General features: G+C 51.7%; 1 protein-coding gene across 1 annotated transcript in view; it reads right to left on the bottom strand.

The window, feature by feature from the left end:
- PLXDC1 (plexin domain containing 1) overlaps positions 1 to 14,170 on the bottom strand; it is a 55,706-nt gene that overhangs the window by 2,905 nt on the left and 38,631 nt on the right. The window contains exons 9-13 of the mRNA XM_024744337.1: positions 13,926 to 14,007; positions 10,630 to 10,690; positions 9,318 to 9,453; positions 2,910 to 2,945; positions 619 to 779 (exon numbers count right to left, since the gene is read on the bottom strand). Of these exons, the coding sequence (XP_024600105.1) occupies positions 619 to 779; positions 2,910 to 2,945; positions 9,318 to 9,453; positions 10,630 to 10,690; positions 13,926 to 14,007 (476 nt within the window). The remainder of the gene's footprint in view (positions 1 to 618; positions 780 to 2,909; positions 2,946 to 9,317; positions 9,454 to 10,629; positions 10,691 to 13,925; positions 14,008 to 14,170) is intronic.

Raw genomic sequence — 14,170 nt, 5'->3', positions numbered from 1 at the left:
TGAGCTCTGTGGCCCAGAGTGAAGGGGCGCAGGCCTTACTTCCCATGCTGCACCTCACCTCAGGCTGACTCTTCTGAAGCCTGAGATGTTGCAAACTGCAGCATCCTCAACAAAAGCTCCCAGACAGAGCAACTCTTATGATTACTATGGCCTGTCAAATCTAATCGAAAATCGCACACAGCAGGCCAAGAGGCAGAGACCTCAGTTCCATTATGGCTTTGAATAAGCACCAGGCCTGGAATTTGGGTGTGAGAGACCATAAATCATTAGGGATGGTTGCACAACACTCAAGGGGCATGTGAGGCATTTTTGGCCTCTTTCTTTCTTCTGGGGACTGTTCTGATTTCACAAACGGGAGCGCAAAAGCAGAGGCTGTTCAACAGGACAAGAGGGCCGGAGGAGTCCTGAGGGGTCAAGCCCTGAGGGAGTTAGGGACTCAGAGGGTGGCCGCCAGTGCAAGATGTGCCTGGATGGAGTCAATGAAGTCCCTCAGGTGGAAACAGGAGGCCGGCACGTGGCGGGTGAGGGATGAGATGGGGAGAGGCAGGTATTGAAAGGCTGGGGATACACTGACGCAGATGCAGACGCCAGAGAGAGGCGGCCCAGTCCTGCACTGACCTCGATGAAGAAGAGCGCAGTGTTGGAGGTGGGGTGGCCATTGATATAGATCCCGGCCAGGATGACGGCCGCCAAGAGGAGGACGGCCAGCACGATGCCCACGATGGTGCCCAGGTGCAAGGGGGGGCCCTTTGTCTTGGGGGACAGGTTGTTCTGAAGGCCTGTGGAGAGACCATTAGGTCAGGGGAGCAAGGAAGGTGGGGTCATGGGGTCCTGGGTTCTGACAAAGTCCCAGAGATGAAAGCCGACTGAACCTTCAGGTCTACTTATCAAATACATGAAAAGGTGGAGTCGGTGGAACCATTATGAGTATGACATGAACTTTGTTCTTGGCACGGTTCAGGTCGTTTTCCAAAATCACTTAAAAGTTGCCCAAATGTCTACTAAGGATCATAAAATTTCTCTCCAGTACCCATCCCATATAAGTTCTTTTAAGGAATTCACAAAGGGCATGTGATGGTTAAGACTTGGGATCTGGAGCCTGGCTGCCTGGATTCAAATCCAGGCTCTGCTACTTACGAGCTGTGTGACCTTGGGCAAATTATTTAACTTCTCTGTGTCTCGGTTATCATCTCTGTAGCACAAGGATAATAATGTTAAGTACCTGGTAGGGTTATTGAGAGGGTGAAAATGAGATAAATCGTGTCAACTGCTGAGGATCACGGCAGGTATCTTGGACAACTTTAAAAAGTGTTAGCTATTATGATAACAAAATGACCACATCTTTACCTGTCACTGTCCACTACCAGATTGTGACCTCCTGTAGGGCAAGGACAGTGTCTTAGTCATCTCTGTGTTTTCAACTCTTAGAAGAATCGGCAGGCCCATCAGAGGAACTCAATAAAAGAAATGAACTAGACACTCGGAGGGCTAATAAACCAGCAGACACTCTTTGTGAACATTCCAAGCATTTGAAATACATTCCCCAGGAGAAGACTGGGTATTTTCCATAGACTATCGAACTGGAAGCTCATCCAGTCCAACCCCTTTCTCATACGGCTGAAGGAATGGAAATACAGAGAGATGAAGGGATTTGTCCAAGGACACAGTGCCAGCCACCAAGAAACCTAGTTCCCTGATATTACCTGGGGTGGGCTTTTGCTCCTTCTCTCTACCCTAAAAGGATGTGGAGATAACGACACAGAGAAGACAGATAAGCATGTAAGCAACACAAATGTTGAATCCACTTTACATCGCTGGTGGGTGGAATGGGAGTCAACAGGGGGTAGAGATTTTTAATAAGATATTGTGTGCATCCAAAATCATTATGTTCCCCATCCCCTTTTCTCTGTCAGCAGAAAAAAAAACCCAGGAGAGAAACTATCCTGGGGCACTCCTGTGCGTGGTTCGTGCCTCTATCTGCCAAGAGCTGGGGGAGCTGCGATGACATGCCCCAAGCTGGCCTCTCCTGAGCTGGCCGTCAGACCTCAGCCTTCAGTGACCCTATGATCTGAGGGGCAGAGCTTGGGCTGATGAGCACATGGTGCAGAGTAAGGGGAATGTGGCCCAGGGCCCCCTGCTTCCCCACAGCCCCACAGACACACGTGTACACTCACACCCACAGCCCACAGAGCAGCAATGGGAGACCCCATCAAGATGTGCTGCGTTAACAGCCCCTCCTCTCCTGCTGGAGCCCAGGTAACAGTCTCCCAGCCCCTGGGGCTGGAAGGCTCTTCCATCTCCCCTTTGTGGTAGTTGCAGCAAGGGCTTGAGCTGGCTCTGGGCAAAGGGTAGGGGTGGGGTGGGGTGGGGTCACCCCATGTCCCCAGAGAGGAGGTTATCCCCCAGGCAGTCCTGGGGAAAGGGGACCCCACCTTCTGGCACCCTGTAAAAGTTGTGGTGGGCAACGTTTATGTACTCTCTGCCAAGCCACTTGAGTGAGAGAAGCTGCTCTCCACCCCTCATTGGCTGGGAGGCCCCTGGGGACAGAAGCCAGGGCCACAGGCCCACACAGCCATGCCTGCCCTAGCTTAGCCCTCACTTCCTCCTCTCACTCCTATCAGGGAAGCGGATACTCAAGGGCACAGAGGCCGGGAGAAGAACCACAGGAGGTTAGCGGCTGAGATGAGAAATGTCTAGATGTAGATTTGCTCCTTCAGTCTAGGGGGTCTGTTCCCAGAAGCCCCCTGCCTTCCCACCCAGCAGGAAGTCTGGGAAGCGCAGGCTGCTGTTGTTTCCCCCTCCCCCACTCAGAGTAAAAGCAAAGAGGCCAGGTGACGGCTGCACCCTCTTCCAGGGTGGGTCCAAGAGGCAGTGGTGTGTTGAAGAGGGGCAGGCAGTTCTGTACTCACCCTCTCCTTCTGCATAGGGATTCAACTTGGTGTCATCTTCAAAGGGAAAGGAGAGAAGGCACAAGATTAGTGGAATCATGATGGCCTCTGTCACTAGGTCTGGATGAGACTTTAGGGAGGTTCAAGTCCAACCCTTCATTTTGAAGGCTGGGAAACTGAAGCACAGAGAGGGGAGGTGACTTGCTCAAAGTCACACAGCAGTGTAAAGGTAGAAGGCCACAGACGAGGCAACTTTTCGTAGTGTTCATACATTCAACAGATATTTACTGAGTGTTTACTAGGAGTTCACTCCGACTGGGGCCCTTGCCCAGACAAAGGGAGTCAAGAAGGAGGGATGAGCTATGGGGCTGGGAGAAAGGGTCCCAGACAAAGGAGGGAGCGGGGGCAAAGGCTGGAGTCAGCAAGAACTTGGCCATCTGAGACAAAAAAAGCAGTTCAGTGCAGCTGGAGGGTAGCGAGGATGTGAATGAAGGGTGGTGAGAGTGAAGCGGGGGCATGGGGGGATCAGCTGTCTGGAAAGCTAAGTTGAGGGCCTAAGGGGCAGTCTCCTAAGGGGCAGCGGGAAGCTGAGGAAGGATTTGAGGAGAGGTGTGTGTGTCACAAGATCGAATCTGCTTGGAGACTTCCCAGGGTACAACACACTCCCTCTACACCTCAAGGAGTGTATCTTGCAGCCTCCTAAATAAGTTCCAGTGGTTGACCCTTCCTGTGGCTCTTCCCCACAGATTCCTATGGGGAAAGGCCAGTAAGAATTCCACATCAGGAGAATGTTCTAGATGACTGGAGCTTACTGCTTCAAGCATCAAAACGTTAAACCAGCAGAATCTTCCACAATGTAGGGCCTGCAACGTGCACTTCGTTCCTCCTTCCCCTCTAGCACCCCCACCATCCTCCTAATTTTAAAGGATTTCACTGGCTCCCCTTTGTTCATAGATGTTCAAGGCCCTTCTCAGTGTGTCCCAATCTTCTTTTCTCCTACCACTGGCCACAGCTCAACAGCATGTCAGTGTCTGTGACAAGCTACCCAAGGCTCTCCAGACCTTGGAGCCCTCTCAGATCTCTGAGCCGCTGTATGTACTGTTCCTCCTGCAGGGGATGCCCTTCCTCCCCTTCTCTTTCAAAAGTCCCAACCCTGAAATGTCCCCTGCAGGACTGGGGCTAGGGTGATACATGTGACACAGGGTCTGATCCTGTCTGCTCCGGACGCGCAGGCTCCGCGGCCATGGCTCACGGGCCCAGCCGCTCCGCGGCATGTGGGATCTTCCCGGACCGGGGCACAAACCCGTGCCCCCTGCATCGGCAGGAGAACTCCCAGCCACTGCGCCACCAGGGAAGCCCCTGATCCTGTCTTTTTAGAATTTTTTAAAATTTTGTTTATTATGGAATTTTTGGCATTAATTTTGATTTTTACAAATATTGCAAGAAAAGATTATTATCTTAATTATTGCTTTTTTTTTTTTTTTGGTGTCTCCTTAAACTTGATACCTGCACTGAGTGCCTCACTTGCCTCACCCTAGTCCTGGTCCAGGCCCGTCACTTCCCAGAGGACAGATGGGTGTGTCCTCCCCTGTGTCCCATTGCATTTGGTATCTGTTTCTGTGGTATCTTGGGTCCCACTGATTCCATAGACTGTGAGCCTCTCAATACCCAGCTGTTTACATTCCCAGTGCCTGGACGTGGCATACTGCTCTGCTATACATTTCCAATAAATCTTCAAATATCAAAAAATCACATTAGATAATGAAAGAATAAACCATAAGAAAAATTTTAAATGGTCCCTCATAGAGGAAAGAGGGAATAGGGTGGAGGGGAGAAAACTAGAAACTAAACTTCTTTGAATATAGCTACTTTTGTAGATTTGACTTTGGAACCATGTTAATTATTATTTAACCGTTGCATAATTTATAAAAAATTTAAATTTAAAAAGCACCCCTCGGGACTTCCCTGGTGGCGCAGTGGTTAAGCATCCGCCTGCCAATTCAGGGGACACGGGTTCAAGCCCTGGTCTGGGAAGATCCCACATGCTGCGGAGCAACTAACCCCGCGAGCCACAACTACTGAGCCTGCGCTCTAGAGCCCACAAGCCCGCGTGCCACAGCTACTGAAGACGGCGCGCCTAGGGCCCATGCTCTGCAACAAGAGAAGCCACCACAATGAGAAGCCCACGCACCGCAACGTAGAGTAGCCCCTGCTCACTGCAACTAGACAAAGCCTGCACACAGCAGCGAAGACCCAGCACAGCCAAAAATAAAGAAATAAATTAAAAAATAATAATAATAATAAAATAAAATGATAAAAAGCACCCCTAAAAATTCAAAGTAAAACAAAACAAATAGAGAGTTGTAGGCGTATAATAGAAAGATACGTTTTCTTCAGGAATTGCAATACACGAGGTATTTATGTATGCCTCGGAGTCTATTTTGTTACTAAAAGTTGAAATGATGAATTGGTTACTCAACACTAACCAAAGTAACCCTAAACATCATTGGACAAATTAACTTGATTGGAATGAACTTGTTTTGAATCTAGACCATTGGAAATCCATTGTAGCCCAGTCCACATCTACCCTTGGCAGACAAAAGGACACCCACAGCCAGTCCCTCCCACAAGGTGACTGAAGGTGACCACCCTGTGCTCACAACAGCTTTTCTCCCACTCACCGAGGGCTGGTTACCACCTGCCACCTTGTTGGGGGTCCACAGAACACAAACTGATTCCCTCATTAATGGACTGTGGCCCAGGCCCATGAAAACTCACAGAGAGAAGAAATGTGTGTAATGTCTAGTGAATGAGTGGTCATTTTCTGTAGTTAGTGGTCACTTCTGGCTGCTGCCAACATGTTCTGTTCAGCTGCCCATCAGATGAGCCCTTACGTTGCACACAGTTCTTCCGGGTCAGTGCCTGTCTGTCCTTATAATAAAATGCATGGGCTTTGTGGCAGCTGCTTGCCACTCTGAGGTCATTCTGGTTCACATAAGTGGGCAACATTTAAGCAAGTGAACAACTCCTAAATCCAGCCCTCATACCTCCTGCTCCCCTGGTCCTCTCCATTCCTCTGGATGGCTGGTGACAGAAGGGCTCCACACGCCCTCCGGCAGCTGCTCTCACTAAGTTCTCTGCTCTCCAACTCTGCTCTGACCAGGTGGGTCCCCCTGGCTGAAGTGCTGTATCCCCTTCATTCACAACGTCTTCCTGGACCCCGAGATATACTCTGCCTCTGGTAATTCTCCCTGTGTGGGTTATAATTGCACAGGCAGGGGGTGACCCAAACCTGTCCCTCCAGACACCTTGAGAGTTTGGGGTGGGGGGAAGTCTTTATCAATTTTTCTTTTTTTTTTGGCTGCACCACATGGCTTGCAGGATCTTAGTTCCCTGATAGGGATCGAACCTGTGCCCCCTGCAGTGGAAGCGTGGAGTCCTAACCACTGGACCACCAGGCAAGTCCCCCCAATTTTTTTTCTTATAGAGGTAACCTAACAATCTCTACCACCCGCTTCAGGACTGGAAGGACATATATTTTTCTTTTGGGGACTATTACACAGCAAACAGAAATGACACATTCCTGGGCTGATAGAAGACACACACATGATAAAACTGATAAACAGAACACACTGCCTCTATGTAGGGACGACAGCTCATCAGGGCAATAACCCGGGAGAAATGGAGAATACTTCCAAGTCAGGATTTGAATCCAGCCCCCAGATGCCATGCGCTGGGCTCTCCACGCCCACACAGCCACCCTTCTGGCCTCAGGCACTGTGCCTCACGCAGACGTAAACCTCTGAGGGAAAGGCTGCGTTCTGATCTGGAGGATGGGGTGTGCAGCCCCCAGCCCAGCTCTGGGCTCAGACCGTGCCCTCAGTAGCACACAGGGTTAACTCAGGAGTGACTGGCCATGGGTTCTTCTTTTTAAGTAGAGTTTCCTTTAACTGGAAGGTCACCCCTGGACTCAGTTATTAACTCCCTGAGGGCAAGATCTCCTCCTGTGTCATTTTTCATTTGATTTATTGAATCCCTCACAGCACTAGCACAGTCTCTGCTCTCAATACCTGAGCTTTAACCAGTTACTCGTTATTCCTGGGCAAGTTCAGAGTGTTGGGACCTGTCTGAATCTGCCCACTTGTTCACCCTTCCCTATTTTTCCACCCATTGAATCCATGAAGACCCTTTTCTATTTTTTTTTCAGCACTGAGAAAGGCAGTGGGGTCGAGGGGCAAGATTGCTGCTTTTGGAGCTAGATGAGACCTGACTCCACCTCTTCCTGGCTGTGTGACCTTGGGCAAGCCATCAACCTCTCTGAGCCATACTGTCTCCTCTGTAAAATGGGGATCAAACAGCATCAACGTACAGGATTGTTAGGAAGACTAAGTGAGTGTACAATGTTACCACCCTACGTGGCACATGGTCAGTCCCCTTAAATATTTGCTCTTTCTATCAGCTGTTCACTTCCCTCCAGCCAGATCCATGGGTTCCTGCTCTCCAGTCCTCTAGGCTGCATTTAAAAAGTCAGGGGGGCACCACGAAAAGAACATTCCACCACTGAGCAAACTACTTTGCTCCTTATGAGCCCATTTCCTTGCCTATAAAATGGGATTGTGGATGAATAATGTTTAAAAATATTGACTTTTTTCTCCTTTCCTGCTTTCCATTTGCCCCTTTCAAACAGGTAATCTCGCTCAGGGGAAGCGGTAAGAGCCCGTAAGTCTTTCAGTCTTAGACTTAGGGCAAGGGGCTAAAACCTAGATGCCACGTATTGAAAAAGGATGAGGGAGGAATTTCTCAGAGATAGCCAAAGAATCCGAGCAGTCTGCACGGGGTTCCCCACAGGGTGGCTGGATCTCTAGCAGCTTCAATAAGACCTCAGGCCTGGGTGAAACGGAGCAGGACCTTACGGTCCTTGCCCCCCATGTCCTCAGCCTACCTTTTGTCTGTGGAAAAACTTTAGCCAAAGAGTAAGTTTAATCAGAGATGTGAGAAGATGCAGAAACAAGGGAAAATAGTCCAGTAAGACTGAATAATAATAGTCTGGGCATTAAGCATAGTCAAGGACCTTAGTTCCTCTTCAAGGGCTATAGATAATATTCTGAGCCATATCATTTGAGCTGTCTTATAGATACTGAAACCCCCATCAGGTGGAAGAAGTTAACTACATGATGACCAGACTGTAGCCATGACATAAGCTGCCACAATTCTGAGAACTGGCCTCAAAGAAATGGGAAGAAACGGACCGTGGAACTAAAGACCGTGTTAGGTAGCTAGTCAGACGTGAGTGGGTCCCGCCCCATCCTGGATGGGGTCATCTCTCCCTCCCCACCTGGACACTGGTGACCAGAACATGCCCAGAGATCCTCCCTTTTTGTGGTTAAGGACCGCTAAGTTTCCGGCCTTATGAGGACCAAGCAAGATATTGAAAACCCAACAGGGTTTTCCGAACCATCAGCACCCAGACCTAAGAGGTGACTCAGACTAACCTGGGGCTCATTATGCGGTATTTATAATAAATTAGCATTGTGGTTCCCCACCCCCACCCCCATTTCCGATTGGGTGCTTATGGGTAAGTGCCTGCATACAAGGAGAAAAGTTATATAACCTAAAGCTGTCAATCAACTTGTCAATCCAATGATGCAGGACACAGGGAGGGACTTGCCACGATTTTGAAAACCCAGCCCTACCCTCACTGCGGGGCTGCTTCTGGTGCCCAGACAGCTCACCGTCCTCCCTTCTTGAGGGTGCACTTTTGCTTTGCTGAATAAGACTGCTGCTGCTTAAAACTACTCTATGTCTCTCAGTTGAATTCTTTCCCTCGAGAGGACCAGAACCCAGGAGTCACCGTTCCACCGGTAACATGCGGGTGGCAGAGGAGGCCCAGGGACAACCAGGCCTGAAGAAGCAGAGATGGATCAGCAGCAACCCAAGGTGGTCAGAGCTGCCCACCTACCCTCCACCCACTGGACGCCACAGGACCGCGTAGCCAAGCCCCAGGACGGCAGGGGTGGAACTCCCCACCAGGCCAGCTCGGCGAGGGCTGGGAGCCAGAAGGGAAGTCAGAAAAATCAGGCAACCTTTCCCTGACGTCTGAGTGTGCGGACTGAGTTCATACCTGCTACAGGGATGCTAAGACCTCACAGGTTCTCTAAGGATCGCTATTAAGATGAACCGCGATATTATAATAAAATACCTGGCAGTGTGCTGGGACAGTAATTTTCCCCCTCGCCACAGTGAATTCCGTCCCACAGCCCTGATATGGGTGTGGAGTCTACTCCCTCTAAACCTGGCTTCTGCCTCTCACCAGCAAGTGCCCCCACTCTTGGAGCCTCAGGTGTGAAAGGATGGAGCAACCCTCTTCCCTGAGATAATCCCCATCCGGGACAGTGATGCTCCAGGGCGGTGGCTCCGCCCCACTCTTACCTTCCGTGGTGAGGCTGTCGACGAAGACGGAAGAGGAGGTGGTGGTGAGGTCTCCGTCAAAGGGGCTGAAGGAGCTGTCGGGCGAGGACGAGGAGGAGTCCTCGTCCTGGAAGTCCTCACACGTCCCGCCCTCTGCCTGCAAGAGAGAGCCTGTGCTGCTCTGGACAGAGGCCTCGCCGGCGGCCATGCTGCACACAGGAGGATGGTGGGGCGCTCGCATCCCTCAGCGGCCAGAAGATTTAAGATTCCGGTGCGTGGCCCAAGCATGGTAATCTCACCAAAGCTGGGCTCTGAATACATTTAAGCTTTCCACTTTATCCTGAAAGCGTCTTATCTTACAGGGCAGTTTATCTGTCAGCTGCCTCGAATCCCTCCTGAAAGAAGGAGCTGAGATGCCAATCTTAAATAAAGCGAATCTGTACGTTCACCCACAGCCAGTGTCAGCAGTAGGCTTCTGGATGGACAAAGTTTGTTTTTTTTCTAAGGCCAGAAACGTCTCACCCAGCCTTACTGATAAAACAGATGGTGGTGAGCACATAGCAGTAATCCTGGGGGTTCACATTTAAATGCTGGGCCTGGCACCTTCACCATCTCACCGGCTGTGAGCTGCAGGCCAAATCACTAAACCTCTCTGAGCCTCAGTTTCCCGCTCCGGTAAGTGGGGGCACTGGCCCCCAGCTCCCGGAGACCGTGTTAGGATTAAATCAGGGCAAGTGCGGGGCAGCACGCGGTGAAGTGCTGGGCGCATGCGCTGTGCTTGCACTGCAACGGAGGGAGGAAGGGAGGGGGAAAGGATGCGTGGATGAAAGGGTCTGTGTCAGTATAAGGTGTGAGAAGTGGAGGCTCCCCACCCAAAGTGTTGAGCATTCATGGAAAATTCCAGCAGTGAGAAGGAACCTGCATGGGATTCTAAATGGGAGGTGCCAGGAACAACCCTCCTCGTTCCCAGAACCACTGCCTTCCTCAAATGCCGGAGGGCTGGAGCGGGGTAGTCGCTTTTTGAACATCACCAGGTGCACAGCCTCCCGGAGGATCCCGCTGTGGCCAAGGCCACGCCCAACGTACCCTCTGTAAGGACCAAAAGAGCCCCTGGAGAGCTGCCGCTCCAGGCTAAGTCACCAGAAGTGCTTGTCTCAGGGACCCATCGAGCCCTCGGAAACCTCCCATGTGGGTCTAATTGGCTCAGAGCAGACAGGGAGACAAGCCCCAGGTGGAGGGAAGAATTTCACCAAGAGCCAGAGATGCCTTGAGAAGAGCTACCCGAGCTAGTAGCCCTGCTCCTCCCCACACCTGGCTCACTTAAGCCTCTCACCTCCTGGGCACAGCCATAGGACAGCCACTCCTGGCGGTAGCGGTCAAAGCCACTGGAGCATCTGCAGGGGAAACCAAAAGGCCAGAGGTGTGATGGGATTGACAGAGAAGCCCTCCTCTTCACCTCCCCCTATGTGGTAACAGCTCTCCAATGATAGCAAGGAGGGGGCGAACCTCCCCAAGACCACTGGGCAGGTGCCGTGGGAGCGAGAGTCAGACCGTCCTGTCCCTCTACTCCTTTCCCCAAAGGAGGGGAAGCTATTTGTGGCATCTTCTCCCTCCTCCTGACCAAGCTCCCCAGGACCAAGGCCACATCTGCCCAGATGTGGTGTGTAGGGAGCTGACAAATTGCATGACCTCTAATGACCTTTAAGGCCCTCCTGACTCTGGGCGGCCACGAAATTGCTGAGAATCCAGGGAATTCACACACATGTTCTCATCTGGGGAAAGTCTTACTCATTCACCGAGCCCCACTTCTTCACGGAGGAGCCTAAACTTGTCAAGGAGGGGCAGGGCTGAGGGTGGCCATCAGCCAATCTGGCCGACACCCCCTGTGTGATCATTGAAGGGCAGAAGTCAGGGTCCTGCCAGAGTCTGGGAGAGATTAAACACTGGTTGACAAGGGTTCCTGGAGGACAATGAGAGCTCAGCTGGGCTGGAAGTTGTCCAGTGCTTCCCTAGGGAGCGGGTGTGGTGCGAGGATGAACCAGAGAATGTTCTTCATGGCGTCATACTCAAAGTTCCGTTCTTCACTCTTTGGTGCTAGGAGAATCCACCAAGCCCTACTTAAGCTCAGGAACCACCGCATGGGAAGATAATATCCCAAGCCACCAGTGCTGCGAAAGGATTCGTGGCTGGTTAACTCTGCACCGGCAACTGCCTGCCCATCGACCCGAGACCTGGTGAGGCTGAGGCTTCCAGGCGCTGTCAGCCTTTCCTTCTGAAGATGCCTCTGAGCTGCTCCTCCTGCAGCAGCCGCAGCTGAGCTGAGCCATCCCCACCCCCTCTGTCAGGTCCTCCGTGCCCCCTCCCTTGAGGGATGGAAGATTAAGGGCATTGTTGGGGGCTGGGGACTAAAGTTTCTTTTAGGCCAAACTAACTGGTTCTTTCAAGGACTGAGCCTTTGATAAATGTCTAAGAGCACCCCTTTCCAAGCTCGGGGCCAACCAACCCAGATGCAAAGGAGAAGGGCATGAGAAATGGCCACTGTTCAAGTGCCACGCTGCTCCGGCACTATCTCATGGGACCCTCATGACAACGCTGTAAGACAAGGGTCATGTATGACCCTCATTTTCAGAGCCAAATCCTGGAGTCAAAGTCACCCATTGACTTCAGAGTGGGTCACTGGGGGGGCAATAGGGATGAAAGGAAAATACCTGCATGATAAGTGAAATAATCTAAATCAGATCTGGCCCCAGCATGGGGAGGGGAAGCTCTGGGAGGCTGCAGAGGGCAGAGTAGGTGGAGGGCAAGCCGAGAACCCACGTGACGGTTTCAAGCAGCTGTTGGTGGGAGAGACCATGGTGGCCGGCCCCCTGCACCAGCTCTGACCTCTGGCTTTTTAGGAACCTGGAGTCAGCTCTCAGTTGAAGCTGAGGCTCCAGAGATCTGTCAAGAAGGGGCCGTGCTCAGTGAGCCCAGGCTCACGGACATCCAGGGACAGGATCCCTGATGGAGCTTCTTTGTCCCGTAGTTGACATAACCCAGCAAAGGCAGTATCCACACCCAAGGCCCTGCCCTCCCCCTGACCAACCCTCATTAAACTGTCATAGTTTTCTGGGTTTGGGCGTATGCATTAAGTGGGGGTGTATCAAGCCAGGGTTTTGCTTTCATGTGAGCCATTTTGCAGTTCTCCTGGCTCAGCTGTTGGTGGACACTGAGTCATGCGGTGGCAGCCAGCCCCGGCGTTCCAGGCTCCTCTGCAGTCATCTGGATGATCTCCCTGTGCTCAGACAGTGACTCTCAAACTTGAAAGTGCACAAGATGGACCACACCGCAAAGCTCCACGCCAGGAAGAACCAGCCTGGGGTGTGCCCTGTGTACTCTCTCTGAGGCTCTGTGCCTTTCATGTGAAGGGCCCTGGTATTTGAGGAGTTAAAATAACAGGCATGTTCCTCACCCACATCCCCCCGAATCACGTAACCCCAGCCCATTTTACAGGGAAAACAAACTGAGGCCCCAAGAGAGTGAATAAGAGCACAGCTGTTGGGAAGAACACCTGGGAGGCCAGATGAGCACCCCTTTCTCCTCCCGGCCCAGAGCTGTGTCTTGTGTGCTAGGCCGGCGACCTATAAAGGCAATGGCTTCTATTTCTGCACCAGGATACTGGAAAGGAGCAAAGGAAACACTGACAGATTCAGGACAGCTGCAGAGAACTCAGAGCCTCTATAATTTGCAATTTTTCAAGATTGCCTTAAAGGCTTTTGTAGTTCATAGCTTTTCCCGCTCTCATGGGAGCCCTAGTCCCCAAATAAATTCTTTTTTTCCCCCCCTGCCATTTATTTCTCTTGGACAGGAGAACAGGGCTCAGATTCTGAGTCTAATCCGTGAGGGAATGATTTCAGAACAAGGAGAGGAAGACGACTTGGATTTAAGAACTTTATGCCTAAGCCTGAATCTCATCCAGAATTTTCCCTGCTTCCAAAACCAAGCAAACACAGCTTGGTCACTTGCTCCAGCTTTCCACAGACGCCTGCAATTTCCACACCCATGGTTTTCAGGAAACCCTTCTGCAGCCTGAGAAAGATCTTGAGGTGCTGATTTGGGGTCATGGGGCTCTCCTCCAATGGCGATGGGTCTTAAGCTCATCCCGTCCCTGAGCCGGCGGATCTCACGCTTGTTTGCAGATGAGGTACCGTGTTAAAATGCAGGTTCTTGGGCTTCTCTCCCAGAGACCTGATGCAGGGGGCCAGGGGTGGGCCCTGAGAATCTGCATGTTTACCGCAAGCCCTAGGTGATTCTGGGATGCTCACAGCTGTGGACCACTCTTTGAGAAGGCCTGCCAGAGGATGAACCAACCCTCCCAGGTGCGAGGAGGGAGCTGCAGTAGCTGGAATCTCTGAATGGTCTTCCAGAAGTCTAGTGTCACCACAGGGTGACATATAGTCACCTTGATGGGTCACAAGCCTCAGGGAGACACTCACTTTCATGATATTCTTGTCCTAAGTGTCACAGGAGCGCTGGCCAGAGATACCCTCATGTTGGTAATGAAGCCCGAGGCAGGGAGTGGGGCCGTGCCACCATCTGCCCCCCTGCACAGTCTGCCTGTGGGAATAAGAGGGTGAGCCTGGTACAAACCTCTGGAGGACATGGCACCAGCTGCAGTTGAAGATCAGGTCTGAGGACATGCAGGTGTCGCAGCTCCGATGCTGCAGGCAGGCTGCAAGAGAGAAGGCAGCGGCCCCTCAGTACCAGCCCCTCCACAGGCCTCCAAAAGGTGCAACTTTCCTGAACGCTGGGTCCTTACACAACTCTGGAGGCTCGGACTAGCAGGGACCCTAGAAGTTTTTAATGCCACCCTCACTTGAGTCCAGCCTTGATTC

Source organism: Neophocaena asiaeorientalis, unplaced genomic scaffold (genome assembly GCF_003031525.2).
Source record: "Neophocaena asiaeorientalis asiaeorientalis breed wild unplaced genomic scaffold, Neophocaena_asiaeorientalis_V1.1 scaffold1, whole genome shotgun sequence".
Lineage (NCBI taxonomy): Eukaryota > Metazoa > Chordata > Mammalia > Artiodactyla > Phocoenidae > Neophocaena > Neophocaena asiaeorientalis.
This window is presented reverse-complemented; position numbering and strand designations above follow the sequence as displayed.